This window comes from Trachurus trachurus (genome assembly GCF_905171665.1).
Source record: "Trachurus trachurus genome assembly, chromosome: 15".
Classification (NCBI taxonomy): Eukaryota; Metazoa; Chordata; class Actinopteri; order Carangiformes; family Carangidae; genus Trachurus; species Trachurus trachurus.
The window spans coordinates 20,379,244-20,402,103 of record NC_139906.1 but is presented as its reverse complement, the minus strand read 5'-3'; the positions used below and the strand labels follow the sequence as shown (position 1 = coordinate 20,402,103).

Sequence of the window (22,860 nt, the reverse complement as noted above, 5' to 3'; positions counted from 1 at the left end):
AGATAATGAGCGAAATATCATTCTAGGGTGAACTATCCCTTTAAGGACATGGGATTGAATGGGATGGACTATGAGACCTCTGGGATGACAGTGCAGTAACACAATGTACTTACTGGACAGCACGGTGGTGAGGAAGATGTAATCAGAGAAGGAGATGAGGCCGCATTCTCCCAGTGTGAAAAATATGCTGTCCTCATCTGCAAATTTCTCCCTCTCCTGGGCGATCTTCTGCTCATCCAGGCCGGGACAATTAAAACAAGGAAAAAAAAAAAAAAAAAAAAAATTAAAAACATTTCACATGATTCAGCACAAGCCTTCTGGCCTTAACAGCTGCCCCAGGTGTGGCGTCGTGTGTGTGTAAGCAAGTGTGTGTTGTGTGTCTCAATTAGAGACGGTCAAACACAGAAACGTACACACATACTGAACTTCCACACACACAGATTCCATGTAGTCTCGGTGTGTGAGGATGACCATGTATAGACAGTTTATCGTAATAACATTCATGCAAGTGCTGCGTACACATGAAGCCAAACAGCCAGGTGGAGGGTGGTGGTGGTGACGATTAGTGTGTGGTCAGTTCAAGTACAAAACACGTTACCAGAGGTTTTACTCACAGTGTGAGACGGACATATAGAGAGGGAAAACATCACAAAGAGACCGCAGCACAAACATAAAGACGATTGATTAACCATGTCTTTAACACAACAACCGAAATGTAGTATTTGTGTAGCTGTTAAAAACAAAGTGACCTCAGCTCTCCCTCACACACACGCACGCACGCACGCACGCACGCACGCACACAAATGCACAGACGCAGTTTTTCGGTTAGCATGTGTATATTCACAGCATTGCATGAAAGTGTGACTTAAAAACACATGCACACTACACACTCAGTGATAGAGACTGGAAAGACAAGTGTCCAACTAGTAGGACGCTCCACCAAAGAGAGTGGACAGATGGACAGAGCATGCCTGAGGAGAAGGAGGCCGGGCCACTCTGAGCCCGCGTGAAGTTACCTCCGTCTGCAAGCGTCCCATTTCAGAGGAGGAGGAAGGAGGAGAGACAACTGTTAGAGAACAGCATGGCCTCTGCTGTCTTTAGCAGGGCCTTCAACAACAAAGACACGCATGTTCCTTCATATTGTCACACAAAAGCACACGCACGCACGCACAAAACAAGATAATTGGGGGGATACCACTCAAATTAGGAACGCAATTATGTTTTGCGGTTCTTTGCAGTCTGTAATTAAAATGAGCACACATGAACAACAATGCCTGCCAAAAGTAGACGGGAATCAAACAAAGGCTGTGATTTACCCGAAATACAAAATGATGCCGCTCTACTCATTTGCATTGTCAGTCCCCTTATACAATATCTTTCCATCAGTGTTGTCACTGAAGCTGTACACTCAGTGCACAGTACAAATGAAAGCTATATATTCTCTTAAATTTAATTGGAAAAAAACATATTTGAATAATATGTAGTGGGATCCCCCTTCAAAACATAACATGAGCAAATTCTGTCAAGTGTTTTCCCCTGTGGTCCGACTCCCTCCTCCCGACATATAGACTGTATAATGGCTGGTTAAGTCAAGTGGTTAAAAAAAACATCAATATGCCCAATTTGTTTCCATCTTGACTCTTACAAATCAATGTTGCAAATACAGCAAATTGTGGGCTTCTATATTCACATTTATTTTTGATGGTATTTACAGTATATGGGAGAAGGGAGTGGGAGAGAGAAAAGGGGATGAAAGAGAAAATAGTTATTTTGGAAGCAGTGATACTGGTTGAAGGTTAGAGACAGACAGATTGAGGTAATAAAAAACATTTGATGCCATAAGAGTTGAAGGTTTCCAAGCCGTGTGTATGTGTGTAAGCACAAGAAAATAGTAGAAATGGACACAGGGTTTGCCCATATAGAAGGAAGAAAGAGGAAGAGGAATAAAAAGAGGTTTGTGTTGGCCGCCTCAGTTTGGAACAAAGACACAAAAAGCACTCTCTGGGCCTGAGGTGAGCCAGAGCCCTAATGCCAGTCCACAAAAAAGGGTCCACACAACCGCACAGGTGTGTATTTCAGTGGGCAAGAACAAATTCACCACCACACAGACAGATGCACAACTAGGCACAGACATAAACACGCTCAGCCTCATTATAATGATCAAAACAGAGGCACAGAGCATATTAAGCACAATAACTCCCCTTTTTTCAGCGTCCCGAGTCAAGGACAAAAGCAACCCCCCCCCCCCCAGCGTAGCCAAAATAAGATCGAAAGGAAAACAAAAACCAAATGTAATAGCAACAACGACTGGAGCCAAATCGCATACTCATCTGATAAAAGGAGAAACTTCAGAGCGTGCACGGGCATACTAACTAATAAACAGAGCTTTTTGTTACTCTGATGCTGCCTGTGTCCCAGTGAGAAGAGAATATGACTCTCTCTTTGAGGATGTCAGTCTACAGTCCCAGACTTCACTTCAGAGCTGACAATACAGCTTTCACCCTTTCTCTCTCATATACAGTGGACTATCAGACTGTACACCTCCACAACAAACGTCTGATGTAAGACTGCGCTCTCAGGCAGACACAGAGCTATAGCAGGCGTATATCAAGCTGTGCTGTGGATGTAATCTTGTTCTTTTAAACCTTTTCCATGGAGCTGGTGGCACTGCTGTCAGATTATGTCCCGTCTTCCATCTTTCAGTCACTGAAAATTGTGCAATATTGGGTGCTCAAGCAAAACTCCATTTCAGATTTATCTATTAGTTTATTTGATTCTCCCACACAGACTTAGTTTCTGCCTTTCATTGATTCATCAACACAGGGGATATCATGCCTCCAAAACAAGCTGCTGCCATAACTAAAAGGGTCCCAGATGAAATGTTGGTATTTAACACTCATTGTTGATTTTTCCCAAAGCTCAGATCTTAAAAAAAAAAAAAACTGTAAACCTAAATACGGCAGCGTTCGAGCTAATTAGCAGCTAACGCCTTGTCTGTCAGTGACAATTTTGTGGTTGTGTAAATGTGAGCTGAGCATGAGGACTTTTTAAACTGCTGCCTTGAGCATGTTCATGTGATCACACATGTCTTCACGCGTCAGCAATTATGGCCGAGTCCGAGGGCTGTGTCCAGATGACGTACTGAACATCCCAACTAGCCTGTGAGCTGAGGCAGAAACGCGCCGCTGACAGAGCTTGCAGAGCTGCTGGCCGGTGCTGTCGGCAGGGCAGTCAAATGTACTGCTGTCCTATACACACACAAACAGGGTTAAGGGTTTGGTCAGGGATAATCTCTCCAGTGCGCAACGCTTCATAGCAGCAGCCCGATGGCTGCCCTGGACAAATTTCATCAAGCTGAAGTTTTAAGAGCCCAACAAATGAGACAAGTCAAGTACAGCCAGGGGCATGCATGCAAAAGGGCTGAATCTCTTTCTGCTCATTTCGCACGAGAGCCTAAGAAACACTTTCAAAGCGTATCACTGGAAAGTGGCATCCTTAAAAACTTGGACGGAATAAAAGTTCTTTAGGATTTTCACATTTCACTTAAGAATTCTTTGCTTGCAGCAACATCTATCAGCCATCTCCCACTACAGGAAGCTCAACAAATGATAGAATTTGTAAGAAATTAGGTCAATTTGTTGGCTCTCTTTTACTTCAAAGAACTTATAGCTTTACATACCCATCATGCCCTGATGGGTTCAATTACAACACAGCTGTACTAATGAGAAGGTACATTCCTGTCATCCTCTATCATCATATAATGATGCGAGAAAAACAGGCAGCCGTGTGTGATATTGTTTAACACAGTATCCTTCAGTCCTCTAATGTGGACAATAGGATACTAAAAATATGTCATGTGCCATCATCCATTTTCTGCCAGCTTCACTCTGGTTATTTTACACTGCTCCACAAGCACTTTGTGCAGCCAGGCACTTGGCTGCAGAGGTGATGACAGCTTAGACTTGGCCCTCTCTAATACCACTGTACTGGCTGCAGTGCTTTGTTATTGATTAGATCTGTGACCCTGTCCAACACTGCAGCTTCAGACGCCCCCGATAACAGGGAGAGGAAAAGAGGGACGTGGATGATGAAAGAACAAGATACAAGCATAGTTGAGGCCTTAAAAGGGTTATGGTTAGCTACAACTATTGCACAACAGACACTATTACTTTCTAAGACGGTCAAATGAGTGTGTTGTCTGCGCAGTCTGCTCCGGGCACTGCCACAGAAGAAAAAATGAATTTACGGGTCTAGGCTGAGACCTGCCATTAAAGATGGAAAGCTTGGGTTTCAAAGAGAGGAAAACTGCTCTGATTCCCTTTACATTCGTGTGAGTGGTGTGTGGCAGCGTGCTTGAATGATGCCTGTCCCTGAGCGACCTCTCATCTCTTGTACAAGTGAGTCTCGATTAAAGTCTGTGTACTGGAGCGTTGCACAAGTGGGCACATACTGATTAGAAAAAAAAGCAAGAGATGTGTGTACAGTGTGATGGGGTGGGGAAACGAGGCAAATGCATTAAAAATGGATCAGTACCTTTGTGCCGCTTTGTGTGATGTGGTAGCTCTAGGGTTACGGTCACTTTGGCAGGTACAATGAAAGAAGCCACTTTCAGGAAAACAGGAATTCAGAATGACCTGCTTGAGGGTAAAGCTGACCCCAGTCTGAGGCTGACCTTTTTGAATGGTGGATGAAAGCCCTCATAGTGTATCAATGCACTTGCCCTCTACTTCAACACGTACAGTTGGAGCACATTCTCTCTCCAAGCCCCAAAGAAAACCACAGAGTTTCCACGTTACACACAACCAAACACACATAACTAAAAGACCAGAATGTCTGACCATCACAGTGGTCAAAAGAGAACATTGTTCTCTTGACGCTGCTCGGAGTCGGCACCAGCCTATAGGTGAGAGGGCAGGTGTGTGGGTGGACAGAACATTCATGCATTAGCTTTCCACCTCCCAGAGGTAACTGCAGAGCAGGTGTACCATTAATAACTCATAATTATTCTGGGAGCGCGTTCAGAATAATGGACCCTGATGTGGAACGCCCAATAAACAAATTGCAGTCGCTGAGGAATGGCAGCTGTCTCGTAAGAGGAGAGGGCGAACCAAATTAGTTGACCAGGTGCACAGACAACCCAACCTCTTCTAGATTAGGAGAGGGAAGAACGACAGAGGAAGAAAGGGAAGGATTTAGTGTGTAAATGTGTTTGTGTGCTTATGTGAGTGTGAGTTCTTGTTTATAGACACAAAAATAGACAAAGAAGGGCAAAGAAAGCATGTGAGCATTGAAGACAGTGTGAAAAGACAGAGAAATAGAGCTATGACAGTCCAAACGGCGGCCGCTGGGAGCTTCCTGTGAAATCAGAGAGTGAACATGACAACAGTCGGTGTGATAAGAGGCTCGTTTCCATTGGCCCCTTGTCGTGCTCCCTCTGAGTGACAGGTGTCGGCTCTCAGTCATAGCTGGTCCTTCAGCAGATGCTGTGGCTTCACGTACAGAGAGGGCCACAGCATGTAGGAACAGTTTGGACACATCGGACAGACTAAGTCCCGCCTCGAGTAAATAATCTCAACCATGCTCTACAGAAAATCATGCATCACTGACATCTGCACAATCCAGAGGATGGATTTGTGACGGCTATCAAGCACACATCAATACAGCCTCGATGTTAGCTAACAGAGCCATTTCCTGGGCCCGAAACCACCCTGTGATGCCACCATGCACAGAGAGGGGGCTCCACCACCAGCTACTTTCTCTGTGAGAAGCAGGCAATAGAGCAGTGCATGCTAGGAAAAAGGCTAGAGTGCCAAAGCAAGTGAAAGCTAGAGGTGGTAATTCTTAGAGGATATGAAAGGATGAGGAGAAAAGGTGTGTTTATAAAGCAAGAAGTAGGGAGTGCAGGGGAACAGCACTGCTATGATTTGGCATTGACCAATACAAGTTCCTTATAAATGACTTATTTTTGCAGCTCTTTGCACCTCAGCTTTGCAAGACTTTACAGTCTTCTTAAAATTGCACTATAAATGCATGTGAACTGACTAGTGTGTAAATTATGTAGTGGTGCAGCACTGTTTAATAATCCCTGTAAAGGTAAAGTATTAAGTCTTCCCTTTTAATTATTCAGCAGGGGAGGCACGGCATGCACCTGCTTCCAACAAGCTATACAAAAGGGCACCGGGGATATCTCCAGCCCACTGTCCTATAACAATACAGAGTTTGCGTTTGCATATTATATGTGATATGAGTGTGGTGCGCACACACAATAGAGCGCATACCAACTCCAGTTTCTGACACTCCCTGTCATTAGAAGGTGAGCAGGTTGTTACCTGTCCTTTGCTGCGCCTGGCTTATCCTCACGTTGATTGACAGAGGCATTTAGACCTGCTCAAAGGCCAAATCATTTAGTAGATAAAGCTTATAGGTCAAGGCTTATTTATCTACACTCACAGACATGAATGTGTATATAACATTTTAAATACACAAAAACATTTCTCCAAGGTACTCTGGAGAAACATTTAGAGGATTGCTGGAAACTAGCAAGCAAAGGCTAAACTGAACAAACTCATACACATTCATGTCAGTGATATAAGTGACTTGAGAGTATTAATATAAGAAATTAACAGATAAGGCAGAGGTGGAGAACACCACGACAACAATCAGACTGGTGTTTCCTCAACCAAATTTGTTATTTCCCATATTAAGACACCTCAGAGTGTATTACTGTGCGTGTGCTTATACCATGGCCACTTACCACAGGCTACAAGAGACAAAGTATTCAAATCATCGCCCATCTTCAAAGTTTGTTTAAAAACGGCTGACGGTGGAACAGACCCAACCCATGGTTGGCGACACAAGTAGTGCCAGGGTTATCTGCAGTTTGATGTACTTTTGCGCTGTGGTTAAGACCAGCCAATCAGAAACAAGAGTTTACCATGGCCATGATATAATCTGCTTTATATAAGAAAATATGATGGCAGTGCTTTATTCTATTTCCATCCTCGTACGGTTTGACTTCCCCCTTCTGGATGTGTTTCACGCCTACAGCATGTCTACCCTGTGAGAGAGAAGCTAGATGGAAATTCAACAGTTTATTACCAGTTCACTGATTTTTTGTTAGAAATTAAGAACATCAAAAGCACATTTTGGCTGCTGTCCTATCCACAGTGGTTGTTACCATGACTGAAGTCGTGTCTCTGGTTTCGCATTTCCTGAAGCTAAGATGTGGTAAATGGAGAAAAACTACTTACTTAGCTGTTCCCCTGTACTAACAACAGAGAATAGCTATGCCCTCCATGTTACTAGAGAGGAGTGAGAGAGTGAGTAATAGAAAGGAAGGAAAAAAGAGAGAGGAAGAAGAGCAAAAAAGTATAAAGGAGAAAGAGGATAAAGGAGAAAGAGGGAGTAGGTCGTGACTACAAAGTGCAGTTTTTCATTCAGGTGCACACATGCTGCTCGGCACACACCCCATACCTGCCAGAAGTCCTGCAGAGAGGGAGGGGCAGAACGGAGAGGTGATGAGAAGGGACGGAGGGAGGGAGGGAGGGAGGGAGGGAGGGAGGGAGGGAGACAGAAGGAGGAGGAGAAGAAGTGGCCGAGGGAGTTTGGATGTTTGGATAATGGGGGATGAGTAGATGGGATTATTTGGGGGAGGACAAGAAGTGGGGATTTGTGGAGACAGGGAGTTGAGGATGATGGTTATTCATGAGGAAGGGAAGAGAGAGAAAAAAAATGGAGGGATTACTTGTTATGTGTATGAGAGAGAATGACTGACAAGAGCATGAGAAAACAATGGCATCATCAGGTCACATAAAAAATAAAGATTACAGCAGCTGAAAGCATGTCCACATGATCAGGGGAGATGGAGAAATCACAGAGATGGAACAGAGTGAACAACAGAGAAAAGATGCAGTGAAACAACTTGAGCAAATCAAGCAATCCCATTTATAGGCTTTTAAAATAACAGGAAAATAAAAGTAAAACAGACAGGGTGAGTCAATATGAACAGTTGTTTAACAGCCATATAGGGCACGTAATGTTTGCCTGCATAGAAACTGAACCTGGAACAAATTAGTGTGTGCAGAGAGAGGGGAGGGAGCTCACTATATATAACTATATAACAAATACACTTATAAACAATCTTCCACTCTAACTGCAGATAAACATTATGTGTGGGACAGATGTCTCTGTTAGCTTGGCTATTTTAAAATGAAACCACAGGAAGTGCAACACGGGTCTTTTAAGAGAGCTCTCATGTTACTTTCACACAATACTGCACTCCCGTCTGCCATCGACCTCAGCCTCAGTCGCCGCTTACCCCCCAGCCCCCCACCTGAAACACTCCCCTCGTACTTCACCACGCCCCTCGTGATTTACACACTACAGATATTGCACCACTGTACTTGCCGTGGCCATTTCATCTCGGTCTAATTCATTGCAGTTTTTTAGTTTCATGTGAACTAAATTTCATGGTTTCTTGGCAGGAAACAGTAACGGTTTATTCCTCTGCCAACTAGCCAGAGGTGCCCATTAAGCCAATGAGTAGTCACATGTCTCTTGGCGAAAAACGGGAGGTTGGATACAGCCTGTGAGGGAGGGGCGCTCACAGGCTGCTCTAGCCATGGTAGGAAAATCTCAGGGGACAACCAAAGCTAAATACAGTGTCAGAGAAAACCATGTGTCCAGAGATTTGCCTCACAAATAAAAGAAACACAAGGCCTCGAGATAAGAATGGCATTTACATAACATTTACAGGCGCCATAAATGTACAGGGCTCCATTTCTATAGGAGGCTTCCAGAGAATTTAATATTTACTTTTCTAAATGTACAGTACACGCCTACATATTTGAAATAAGGGTGAGGGTTAGGATTGTAACTTTCACAGGAGGATATTTCTGACAAATAAATAGACTGTCTTTTACTTAACTGACTTGGTGCGGTTCATCTTCCTACAATATGGAGATGAGGTACAGTCTTACTCATAATACTGGCCTAGGGGCCGATGGACTTTGTAATGAGGTTTGAGACTACAATCATCACAGTGATGACCAGTAAATGACAAAAGAACGAGAATGGTTGGCTAGTGGGTGTGAAAAATGCTCCCTGAGATCTGAGAGAGGGCAGCAATGGTCACAAATCAATGTCAAGGAAGGCAGACACGGAAATAATGACGCTGGAGATTTATATTGATGGTTTCTATTTTCCTGACTGTGAGCAGAGAAATGTTAGAGCGGAGATTAGGGTATTTTAAAGTGGCATTGTAGCCATTGAGGGGAGGGTGAAGGGGGGGCCCTGTCCAAGGTTCACCTGCTGTTGTTGTCTTTAAGTAGGTCACTATAGGTCCCATTATTCATTAGGTAGGCACATTTTGTCCCTTTCAAATGATTCAGTATGGAGCTGTTCAGTTAAAGAATCCAGGCTTTTCTGAGCTAGGATTATCTTACTGGATGCTTGGGGAATGAAAGTAGGTAGGGAGAGGAAACCTGTGTAGGATGAAAATCATTTTTCTTCATTACCTTTAAAACCTTTTTCTGAACTTTTACAGTTCAACCAGAATTTGGAAAGCAAGATTTTCTGATTACTGACTGCAGTCTGAACGCCTTATTTTCCATTCACAGTAACTGACTGCTGAGAAGCTGAAGTCAGAGAACATGAGGGGAAAAAAACACATCGTAGAAAGGGTATGGTTTTGACTGCTGATGTATAATGTGGTAAAAATGTTCTTCTATGATTTGTACCTGCAATGAAAGCATCAAAGTGTGACACTGCACAATTTCCCAGATATCATCAGTAAAAATACCAACTAACATCCATGTGGAGCCAGAAATGCCACCTAACTTTCTTATAGATGTGTTTCTAACAGCATGATCATTTCTGCACTCCTTGCTGACCTGACAAAAATGTAATGTTGTTTTCTGGTTTTCCCATTATCTCTTTCCACGTGTCATCTTTTAGGATACTGTAACTCTACTGCCCCTCATGAGTATTTATTCATCTCGGTGACACTGAGTTATCACCTCAATTTATACATTGTTTCTGCTCTATTTATCCACTTTCTTCAATGTCATTTTAGCCAAAAAGATGAATGAATGTGGCAGTTTTTGTTTTTTTGATTTATATCGCCATTCATAGAGGGATTGCATTGTGCTATTATATAATACTAAACTTATGGGGATTGGAAGTGTGCAAAAGACACTTAAAAATATCATTCCATACCATTTCCAAATTTAGGGAACTTATGGAAATAGCACAACACTGTAGATGTTAAGCTGAGAGTTAACAGATTTGTCTTCATTTCATTAACAGTTTCATGTCTACTGCCCTGAGTTGTGAGTCGCGTTGGTATATTTAAATCCCAAACAGGAACAGATAAATCCTTAAGTGTGTGGTTATACAGGCTAATTATTAAGTGTAGATGTAATTAGCTTGCTCTTTTCGGGAAATAAGATCAGTAGTTAAATTACAATTTTCTGATAAACTTCTAAAATGATAACTTACTGCAAACACATGGCTATTTTCTCATGTTCACTCAATTTTTACATTTAAGGTGTTAAGTTCACCTTCATGATATTGTGGCAGAAGTTTCAAAGGCAAATACCTTAAAACATCAGCTAAGACTGACTTTATCTGCATACCAGGACATCACCGTAGGTAAGTGGCATAAGAAATGAAGATGTGCTTTGAGTATATTGGAGGAACTGATTCTTTCAGCCGTCACTGACGTTGGCCATTCAGAGGGAATAAACCCCTGTGGTGGACTAGAAAGTTGTTCAGTGGGAAAATGCATAAGCTTTGATAACATATTATTAGAGCAGAGCTTTCTGGGGAAATGCAATATTCATTGAGTTTGGGATAATTACATAAACTCCCTGCTGCTGACCTTCATGATTGCTAATATCGCCTTCACAAAGACGCCTACTTCTTACCTTCCCATCATAGCGCTTGACAATGAACTGATCGAGGCCTAGATCTGAAAAAGAGACGAGAGAAAAGAAAAAACAGATGCAGATTAGGAGACAAATATAACAAATGAGATGAGAGGCAGGCTAGTGACACAGCAGGGGCATCAAGATGTATGCCAAACATGAAGCAGAGCAAATGTATATTTACTTGGTCTCATTACTGAATCTCTAGCTAGAGATATAAGGATAGGATCTAACCCTAATATCATAGCATCTCATTTCCATGTTGCCACTAAACAATCATTATTCAGCTTCGACCTCCCTGATAATTAGTTATAAAGTTCTTAATTGGGGTTTATTTCATAGACCTGTCGTATTTATATTTATATAGCATGGCTTCTTGAAACCAGTATCTCCGTGTGTTTCATATTGATGTCATTACATTAAACAAAGGCAATGAATAATCACTTCCATGAAGCACACCTAAGATTATCTGGAAATTAGAAAATGTCTCTGTTGCCTAGGCTTCTTTCTCCCCGATCACTCTGGGTCTATTTCTGTTCCACGTCTTTCTATGCAGACGTCACTGATTCATTTTCAAGCTGAATACAATTCTGCTCCCTGCAAGGAAGATATGAAATGTGACTTCCCACACTTTCCACTGAACTTAATCAAATATACTTCAAACTTGAGTTATGAATTTTGCATCAAAAAGACAACCATACCTCCAAAATAATGTAATTCATACTAACAAATCTTGTTGGGGTGATTTTCTAAACCCTTGTGAGATGTAGCAGTTGTCATCTGTTCAATGATGAAGGATTTAGTGCTTGAGCAAAAAGAAAATCTGGGAGTGATGCGGGCCTCTTTATATCACACAGGAAGACTATGCACAGAGAGACTGCCTGACCTGATAAAATAGTCTCAAACCAGATTAACTTTAAGGGTGGCGGTTAGAGTATAATCCCATTACACTAAATGCTAATAAAGTGAACATCATAATTTAGTTTGAAGTTGACTTCATCACAGTCATAGAAAACCTAATCACACCCAAGACCTCTGCAAACAGTTTACCACCTTCCTCTGCTGGGTAAGTCATTCTTTAAACTCAGGCCAGTTACTACAATGAACTGAGATTTCCTGTTCAGGGGTTGGAAAGCTGAGGTCCATATTTCTCAACCACCAGATATTGTGCAAGGGCCTCTGTCACATTTCAAAACCTTTTCAACCACAACCGAAAAAGACAGGCTTCTATTGACACAACTGGTCTATTCCCAGCAGCCCTTACTAGACTACAGTCTTCTTTGTTAAGTACAACAACCTAATTATAAAATTAACATTTTAGCTTAACATGATGATAAGGAACATGAATATTGGTCCCCTCTGAGGCTGGACCTTTGGATTTGACGATGTACTGCATCCTCCTGAGGATCGATTGTATTTCTGTATCACCAAACCCTGTCCAAACAGACTTTTCAAAATAAAAGGGTGGATAAAACTATTTTTTAAATTACTTACTAGGTCCATGGGTTATTCATCATCTATGAGCCCGAAAATCTGCTGAGCATTAAAACAACAAAACCAACTGAGACCATTACCTTTTAAACTAACCAAGGCCTGTTGATTACCTCACTAGGGTTGGGGGTGGGGTGCTATAAAAGGAAAGTGTAATCGTTGCCTGTGAAGTAACATGCAGCTATTTCATCTGCTTTCCTGAACCTTCTCTTAACAGAGCTCAGCTGATCATTAATTTCAGTTTGGAAGAGAAACAGTCGAGTTGTGACCCCACATAGCTGGGAAGAGAAGCATCTGAGAATGGAGGCCCGTGGGGGCCAAGCTGGGCCAAGCCTTGAACATGGTTAACAGATAGAAGTGCTGAGGTGAGCAGCAGAGGCAGTGGAGGCATGACAGACTCAGCTAAGTGATATGATAACTGCAGGCTTACTTCCTCAACTGTGGATGAATACTCAGGGTGTAACAGTTGTTACATGCCCAGCATTTGCCCGCAAGACTGTGATGGAGGCTAATATATACCCATACTAAAAAATGTCACACATATAAGCCGAGTTTAGGTTCTAAAAAGCAGAGTAGTAACAGACAGAGACAAGACTGGCATTGAAACACGTCAATGCCAAGTAAAGCTCACTGCCGTCCCAACCCTCCCATGGCTGTAGATCAAATATCTCTCACTGGCTCCATGTTTGACGCCTGAGATCTGCTCTGGTTTGAACCCGTTAATTGAAACACCAACTGCTGTGGCGCAGTTCCCTCAGCTCAGTGTGATCGGACAGCCTCGACACTCCTCCTCCCTCATCTCCGCCTCCCTTCATACTTGTGAACACAGTCAGTGGGAACATTATATCATGAACTGTCAGACATCCCAGACTGCCATGCCAGTGTGAAAGTGGGCTGTGTCAGGTAATGCTCCACCAGTGGAGAGATACAGGTATAATATCACAGCTGCTAACTGGAAACATTTCACCCTGGATAACCCTGAGCAGTAACTTGTCTGTCAAACGTGAAATTCGTAGAAAAGGACAGTAACATGCCAGAAGTAGCAGATAAAAAGCGTGAGCAAAGGCAGCAGAATTAAAGAGGAGTAACTCACTTTCAGGCTGCTTCTCGTTGGGTGTGATGGAGCGGATGAAATCCTGGGGCGTCATGTAAACCTCAGCATCTCCATGCTCGCCAATGACCTTCAGCGTGGCAAAGTAGCGGAAAATCTTGTCTGGAGTTGAGTAGGCCCTTATCCTGTTCTCGTACTCCATCACCTGCCAACCAGACGGGAAGTACAATTAATGAGCTGAAATTTCACACATTAGACACAAGGACCACTCTAGTAGCCCCAGACAACAAGATCAAAGAACCAGCAATATTTCAATCCAGTGAGCAGCAAAAGGTAAATAATCTGAGGGAGAGTTAAAAGTGAGCAGAGGGGTTGAAGGAGTGACTGGAATAAAGAAGCAGGTGTCAGCAGGATGGGGAAGTATATTAACCTCCTGACTCAACTACCACGGCACGTAGTAAAACTGTGAATAAGTGTCAGCATCAGTCTGACTGATGGGTTAACATGAGGGGAGAATGCAGAGCTATCACAGCTCAGAAAGCAGAAGTGCAAAAGGCTGGGATCAGTGTCATACTGGTGTCCAACAATTCAGAAAATACAAAAAAAACACACCAATTTATTCAGCTCTGTTACACACATAAGCCACATCAATGTTTGTCTAAACACATGCCACTTTTAACTAGGAAACCGACAGAGTGGCATCTGTTTGGGAGCTGGGAGCAGCCACAGTCTGCACAGGCCATTATTTTATGTGACACTGAATGATTGTGTACACTAGACAAACTCCCTGCGGAGAAACCAAAACACATTTTACAGCTTCAACTTTTCGATGCTGTTCTCTGCTTCAATTGGGATAACAAAAAGAGTAAGAGAGATTCGTAGAGTTTGATTCAACTGGATTCTCTTTTTTTTTTTGACTGTAGCTATGATCAGGTGCATCAGTGATGGTTCTAGCTGTTTAGCAGACTTTATTGGTCTTGAGGGAAATCACCAGTAACGTGTCGCCCAGAAGAAGCAACCACCATCATTGTATGGATGAGAGGTTATAGGACAGTAACTGATGGGAAGCCTGTGACATGCCGTCATCTCTGTCTAGCTCTCATCTCCTAAGATTTACAGGCTACTGAACTCAGCGTCAACAACGCTGACGGAGACTCTGTTCTCTTGAGCATCCGGCCTTTCATGCTCTGTCTTTCCGTTACAAATATTTCTTGTACCAAATAAGGTGAGTTGAAATTCAAGTCACACCAGTTATTTATTCATTTTACTTCAGATTTTCAAAGATAGTTGTGCAACACCTGAGACCATAAAGGTAAATCCATTTAAAAGTAAAAAGGTGACAGCGCTGAACTTTAAGCACACCAGAGTGGACGTTCCCTAATGCTGCGTAGTTTTGAGTTCATATTATTCAGAAAGCCCAAATGGCCTAAAACCTTTAAATAAAAGTTCTACCGACATGTTGATGTTTAATGTTTAAGTACGTCCAAGTTCCCACAACACATACTGCAAGCCTCCATCAGCATTTGACCATTTTGAGAGCAATCTCAGTCTGAAGCACTGACGCACATGCATGTAGATTTGTATGCACACACACAAAATTTACACTGCAGTCAGTGAGTGTACTTTATCAAACCCACTCTCTTCAATGTCTTTGACATAATCGTGAGCTGGCAAAAACAACCTATTTTTATCAAGGCACCAGTGAATCCTGTGTTGCTGTGATTCACTAAAATGGTTTGTTCCCTAGACATCTATATGCTTTGAGCAGACTATGGCTGCTGCTTTTGCTGCTGCTGCAGCAGAGGCAAGAGTAATTGCACAATTTCTCCATCTGTACCCATAAGTCAGCAACCCATTGTTTGAAGAAAAAAAAAAAAAAGAGGGAAAAGGCCATAAAAAGCTGCTTTATGCACCTGGGATACATATTGGTCAAATAACCTTCCTTGTCTTCATGCATTTTTGTCATCTGCTGCCTAATTAACAGCAATATAATCTGATGAGTGGCAAATTTCTGTTGTTTATGACAAAAGAAACGCGTGCTGATTAAACCTGTGCATCTCCATAAAATATTTTGTCAATATGTACTGGCGTTTGCATATTGGGCATTGGTTAGGAAGGCAATCAAACACCATTCTCCAGCTGAATGAAACAGGGGACTGTCTGAACGGCTGAATGTTTATTGTTTATTGATTACCTTGCGGTCACGGAATCCAGAGCGTGGCTTCTTCTTCTTCCCGTCTCCACCTTCATCCTTCCCGTCGTTATCTCCACTTGTGGCCTCAACCGATTTCTCCGACTCCGTCTCAGAGTCTGTGTCCTTACCAAAGTCGGCTTCCTGCCCTCCATGCTGCTCGGAGTGTCGAACGGAAGGCCCTGCGTCTGCATACGCTCTTTTTCAAACAACGAAAGAGAGGGGTAAAAGATTAATACCCGAAGGACAGATATATATATATATAACTGTCCAAATGGTTACCTGTGGCAATTTCCCTTTGTATTTCGCACTGGTACCAGCCAGGGAGAGAACAGGGGAGGCATGTAGCTGTGCAAGTGTGCACTTTAGGTATGATGCTAAGCAGAGTTGAAACAGATAAGGGGGTGGGAGAGATTATGTGCTGCACTGTGTTTTACTTGCCTGTGCAATGCAGAGCCAACTCCCACTTGACCATTTTTCTGACTAAATTGAAAATTGGAATAATAATAATAAATAGCTGGGTCTGTCTGCAGCAGGCTGAATAATTCAGTTTAATGAGACACAAGGAGAATGAAGCCTGGGGTGAAGGCCTGGAACAGTCTCGTCCCATCAGTCTCAAATGCCCCCAGGCACCATCCATCACTCTGCCTACTGCAGCACAGTCATTGCGTCCCCATAGAGCTCTCACGTCAACACCCTCTCTACTGCTTTGCTTTAACTAAACACCAGTCTCCTTAGTAATGGATAGCCATAAAAACATTGTGACGTCCCTTGGGTGGTGGCCTGGAATGTCAACAAAAATGCAGGTGAGCAAATTCATTGTGGTGGTTTCCCTAACAGTTGTGTAATGTTGGGGAATCGACTCTGGCATCTGCTCAATAGTGGACCTGCCGTTGAATACTGCACCCCAAGCAAATCCTACCATGTGGATCAATGCCTCTTCGTTTAATGGGGAACACACCTGATAGCAGATCCTGCGAGTCATAGTACAAAATACAAAACAGTGCACTGAGAGGTAAAGGTGTATCATTCCAGGGGAATGTATAATATTATAATTTAATATACAGCTGTAGAGATATGTGAGAAAATGAAAACATTGGGTTTGGGGGTAGAGAACTAGTTTTAGTGAAACTTTGAAAAGTTTTATAGCAAGCTATAAGCGATCAACAAAAAATATTCGTCATCATTATCTCTGGGCAACAAATTGAATCGAAGGCAACAAATACCCAGTTGCCTTCGATTCAATTTGTTGCCCAGAAATAACAAGCAGCTTGTCTCAAACTGATTAAATAATAAATAAAACACTTCTAATTGTAGGCCAAGTATCAGAAAGATAAGTTATTTTATAGATGTACCACAGAAGCACAAAGGTGTGAGGACAGACTGAGATGTACCTTTTCCAGAGCAGCCCAGTACCAGCAGAAACACCAGTTACCCCAGCGAGGGCTGCCAGCATCAGCCTCCTTCGTCCAGACCCGCGCACTGCCCCACTGTGGTAGCGCCGGGACAGCTGCACTAGCCCCACCGTAACTGCAGACAACGCCCGCAAGCGGAACATCCTGCACTGAGGAAAGAGTAAAGGTGTGGTGAAACATAAATCTGACACAACATGAGACAAGAAATGCTCTGCAACTTTGTTTAAGGGAATTTTGTCCAGCATCTGACGGCAGAAAAATTTCAAGAGCCACAGATCAGCTTCTGTTATTCTCAATACTAACAACAAAAAAGATGAAACACCTTAAAATGACACAAGGTACATAGTATAGCTACACAAGATGTGATAAAATCACTTTATTTTGGCAGATCCTGCAGTTGCTATGTGCGATTTCAGTTCAAACTGTTGTTTTTTCATTACTTTTTTTTTACATGATGATGTGACGCTTGTTGGGTCTTGTATCAAACAAACGTGTTCCTTCATGTTGCGAGAATGTGATTAGTAGGTTGAGGCTTCTCTGCAGTACCACATCACTTGTGCACAATGCACAACAATGTTGTGACACATTTTTACCTTTATCAAAAAGAGAGAAAAACATTTTTTGATTGATGTTGCAGCACTAGTTCATCTCAATATCACATAGAAATAGGCACACCGCTACTACTGCGTTAACCACATTCCTTCTCCAGTTATAAGCCACTGAAGTGTTAGGTAAGGATTTGGAGAATTTGACCAAAAACTAATTAACACTTATCTCAAGAGGCAAAGCTTAGAACCAACAGCAGTTCACTCTTGGGATCCATAGTCATACTGGACTACAGGCAAAACTGTACCTTCAGTAGTCGACGCATAAATGTGCTGAAATCCTAACGCACACCTCAATTAATAAACAACGGAAAGTAGGGATAAAACTAATTGCCACCAGTGCAGCTAAGCTCCAGAACTTCATTTTCAACCAGACCACTGCTTAATTCATCAGTGTCACGGAAAGATGATTAACAATTAAGCATGGCGGCTACTGGTGTGTATCTGTAGCTCCTGTGTGTGCACTTTTTAAACTATGGGACAGAGTTCATCCCAGCGAGGCCTGAAGCTGCCACCTGTCAATACCCTATTAACAATTAAGACACCTATTGTCAAACTGATTCAGCAGAAAGAAAGAAAAAGAAGACATGGTATGGTAATTGGAGTGCTCAGCGGCCCATGACAACTGACTGGAGGGACAGTGGGGAAGAATGAACATGCATGTGGACCGTTTCTGTGGAGCTGGAGAGCGCTTGATCTTAAAACACTGTAACCAAAGACTCTACAGAAACCAGCAAGAGGAAAACCAGTGCAATGCAACAGGACAGCTTGAATGAAATGTCCTGGTGTGGATGGTTTTATATGTAAGAAACCAATAGAGCAATGATGCATATTTCTACAAAACAAGATAAAGAATTGGCCATCTGGATGTGGATGGTTCCTTTCAATGCTTCCCTCTGAAATTTTGTTGATACCTTGTAAGATCTGCTTGAAATGTATTTAGAGTCTGGAAAGAGTCTCATCTGCACCCTGACAAAATCGTGACACAAACACATAATGTGCTCGGCAAGCATACGCAAGAGACCGAAGGACAAACACGAAACACTGATTTGTTTTTCTTGATACCACTGACTCTGAGCTGCCAGCTGAGGGTCGCCAATTTTGGCTACTGTAATTAAAATCCACCTGGGCCTTTGAAACATGTCTACTGAGATGAAATTAATCATTTTCAAAGTGAGAGTGGTCCCTGAAATGCAACATCCCCAGCTGGGGGTCTTGGAGTTTGTACAGAATTTTTACAGGAATATTTTTCACAGCTGAGGCATGCCAATGATTTCTCTTAATAACAATAAAGAGTAAAATGATTGTCTAAAATTGACACCTTACTGAGGATGCTCAGCTGTATCATGTTACAGTGAGCCAAGTGTTTTAAGGCATTCATTTTCCTATTCTTTAAAAAAAAGCCTTGAATCCATCAACTCCCACAGCACAATCCTGAATCCCATTCAGCCCCTGGGATCAGAAAATGACCTGGGACATGACAAATCAATACCACTCTTGGTCATTAACATCCCCCTCCTCCTAACAGTGATGGGTATTTCTGATGTGCTCTGATATGTGAACACTTTTTGGTTGGATGATCACTTCTTAAAAAAAATAATCTGAACATAAAAGGGGAATAAACAGACTGGACTTGTCACCTCAACGGCTTGGGGCACCAAGAATGTGTAATGCACCCCGTTGAGACTATGATACACTCTTCATAAATAACAGTAAACTCTGTTGCTCCAAAATGCTTAACTTTGCAGTTCTTCTGCTGCTCAGGGATGTTTTCTACCTCCGAGCAGTAAATATAAACAGAAAGAGGGAATTAGTGTCAGGAGTAACAGAAGCACAGAGAAAGAAAACTTTGTATGTATACCACCTACACATGAAAAACAATTGCGGCCATCTGGAAATTCACACATTGCATAGACTTCTCTAACTTGCACAAAACTTACGAAAACTTCCTTACAGGTTGATCCATTAACCAAAGATGACGAAAGACGTTAAAATAGTCAATTTCCCCACAGATCCTACTGTCAATAATGCCTTAAGGTGTATCACGGTAAATCAAAATAGGCTTCTGCTGGACAGTGGACAGACAGTAAAGACGTAACAATACACAAAGGTTGAGCTTTTCTTTACAGTATAGTGACTCACACCATAGTAAGCCACTTCTCACTGCCCAACTGGAATATCAAGTGTATAAAAATAAAGTGGTTTACCAGTATGTAAACATTCTTGTGTATTGTCAATAGACTATTGTGTATTGTGACTGAATTTGGTCAGACCCAACATTTTCCAATAACCACACTACAGTCCAGAAACACTCAAAGGTTTAACTGACAGGTTTACTTTGAACAGAAGACACTATAAAACTAACATGTCTGCTAAGGGTCATGTCTTTATTCTTAAATGTCACCAAATACTTCCAACCATATAATGTAAACAAATGTGTTCACAGATGAGAGACAAACGCTGACTTTGTCACGTGGGGTGTGGCTGGTCATTTTGCCCCAACTGAGGTCGGGGTGTTTGACATCAACATTTAACACAGCACATAGTCGCCAAAAGTTAAAAAATTAACCATTAAACGTCACTTGCAACAAACGACATAAATGTGACGTTTAAGGTAATAACACTGTAATAATTCGCACGTCAAAGCGGAAACGTGAAGAACTTAACTTTTCTCATGATGCAAAAATCTGTGTTTTGTTTTTAGCCCCAAGTTAAGCTTGCTGACAACCCTCCGTAATAACATGTTTACTGTTAGCTGTCTGCCAGCTCGTAATAACCTACACGTTTTCCTCGGCAGTCGTAAGTTTGTATAATTTGTTACTGTCGGTGTGACATGTTTATCCATCGTTGCCAGGAGTCAGAAAACTGTTTCGCAGCTCAGCTAATGCTAGCTAGCTACCAAGCTAACCGTTAACGTTAGGATAAATGTGCACTGTTAGCTCAGGAGGCTACCACTGGTTTGTTAAAAGGTTACACGTTACCTGGTTACAAAGGTTGGTTCGCAACGAAGCGACACGGTTACTTACATTAGTGACAAGTCAAACACCAGTCAGTCCGAAACGTCAGCGTCTTCAGCGGTTCAGGGGAGTGCGTCTTTTCCTCCGGTGCCTGCAGCGACGGAGCGGTGAGCAGCAGTTCCGTGTTGAGCAGCGGCGGGGCGGGGCGGCGTGTCTGCGCTCCCCGCCCCCAGACCCGCGCAGTCAGCCCGGCTCCCTCCCTTCCTCCCTCTCTTTCTGTGGAAGTAAAATCAGATGAAAATCCAACGATCAGACATTTTATATTATCGATCAGAAACATGGCTTGTTCCCTAACTTGGTAATCATGTGAGGAAAATGACTTTTCACGGTTGAATAGAGAAATACACATCAATTTAAACGAGCCTCCTCTAGTCTTATTAACTACAAATTGAAGTTGGAGTGTGAAAGATGAAACAAACTGACTCCTTGCTTGGACACACTGCATGATAAATATAGCCTAGGTGATTAAGGTCAATAATATTATCAGCAAATGCCATATTTTGTTCAGATCAAACTTTTTTCTTTCTTTCTTTTTTCTTTTTTACAGGACAAACTAGAAACTGGCTGTCCATGTTCAGATGACAAATACTTAGCATTTTGTTGTGTGTAGGCTACATTCTGAAATTAATACTCTATGACCAGCTACAACTTTGGTCTGCTTTGCTTTTTCATTAAAAAATAAAAAAAATAAAAGCTCACTCATTTCAATATCATGACTGAACTGGGAAATAGGGAGGTTGCCATCAACCATGCATGCCTTGACAGAGAGCCAGCATTAAAATTTATGATGTAAAAAAAAAAAAAGAAGTAAAATGTAGGCCTATCAGAACTAAAGGACTTGCCTCTTCCCAGTGTGCTTGGTATATTTGTTAATACAATTTGCTGGACTGAATGCATAATGTGAAAGGAAAAGCTGAGGAGCTGCTGAGCTGGCTGAGAATGTGTCATAGATGACAGCAGGTTGCACAGACCTGTCACATCCAATCAAAGTGTAGGTCAGATTTCTGCTTGACAAGCCCGTACGTCAGTGTTAATGAGATTATAGACTGCTAGACAATAAGGCACAGCAGTGACTGTTAAGTTGAATCCAAGCACCAGTTGCAAGGAACGTCAGTTTTTCTCCCCCTAAACACATAAACAAATGATAATCATCTTGTAGATTTCTCTCTCTCGTCTTTTCTGGTTTTACATTTTATTATTTCATAGCCATATGCATATTCTTAAACTTAAAAACAGCCAAACAAAATTGCTCTGTGCAAAACCTCTCTGATAGATGTCTGGTCCATTGATTTTTCATTAAGTGCCATTGACAAGAAACATTCTGTTCATTGCTGCTGTGGTCTTACCCATCTTGATAATATTAACCTCTCAGTTCTTGGCTAAGTGAAGTGATTCAATACACCTTGATTCACAAAGAAATCTAGATAAGTTAAGACATGCAATCAGAGCAGTAAATGCACATTTGTGCAGTCATAAAAGCAGGATGGGGCACGTTTGCTTCTTTGCTCACATTACCCCTGTTTTAAACTCTGCACACGCTCTTACACATTCTTTTTATTGTCATCACGCTTTGGTAGATTAACTTGTGTTAAGCTCCTACAATGTGAATACACCAATCTTGTGTAACTACTGAGAGATCATTTAATTTTCTTGAAACTTGTGAGGTGTGAGACATAATATGGATTGATTCATAAGCTTTAAATTGATGAAAATGAAACCACATTGTTTCCTTTGAGGATCCATGACATATGAGGAGCATTAATGCTTTATAAATGGAATACTGTCCTGACAAGTGGGACCAGAATCGGAGCATTCTGTCAATATATTGCTTAATCAGTACAACAAATGGACCTGTGGGTCAGAAAGGTCAATGCCCAGCAGTCATCTATGACTGTTTTCTATAAGCTTGTTTGATCATTTATTGCTGCTTCATGTAGCTAGCACAAAGGCATGACCATTTTCAGTAAAGGTTTAATGACGTTGAAGTAATTATTGCCCTTACAGAGCAGCACTTTAATATCAAGTACAGATTGCAACTAATATCTCTAGTTACTGTATTACAAATTACTGTCTCTACTTATCTCTTTGTCTCCTCCACCAAGCAATTTTCAAATTCACCACCTCCTCCTTTCTCTCTTCCTCATTTTTTAAATAAAGATGGCTAC

General features: G+C 42.0%; 1 protein-coding gene across 3 annotated transcripts in view; it reads right to left on the bottom strand.

Annotated features, from left to right (window-relative positions):
* The window catches only part of micu1 (mitochondrial calcium uptake 1), a 31,121-nt gene extending 10,278 nt beyond the window's left edge, over positions 1 to 20,843 (bottom strand). Inside the window, exons 1-7 of one of the 3 annotated variants that reach the window (XM_083987606.1) lie at positions 20,705 to 20,843; positions 17,053 to 17,222; positions 15,662 to 15,857; positions 13,510 to 13,672; positions 10,926 to 10,969; positions 7,474 to 7,485; positions 114 to 228 (exon numbers count right to left, since the gene is read on the bottom strand). In XM_083987606.1, the coding sequence (XP_083843732.1) occupies positions 114 to 228; positions 7,474 to 7,485; positions 10,926 to 10,969; positions 13,510 to 13,672; positions 15,662 to 15,857; positions 17,053 to 17,216 (694 nt within the window). In that variant the 5' untranslated portion in view covers positions 17,217 to 17,222; positions 20,705 to 20,843. The remainder of the gene's footprint in view (positions 1 to 113; positions 229 to 7,473; positions 7,486 to 10,925; positions 10,970 to 13,509; positions 13,673 to 15,661; positions 15,858 to 17,052; positions 17,223 to 20,704) is intronic. The other 2 variants (XM_083987605.1, XM_083987607.1) reach the window with 2 other exon arrangements.
* Positions 20,844 to 22,860: the final 2,017 nt, after the last annotated feature.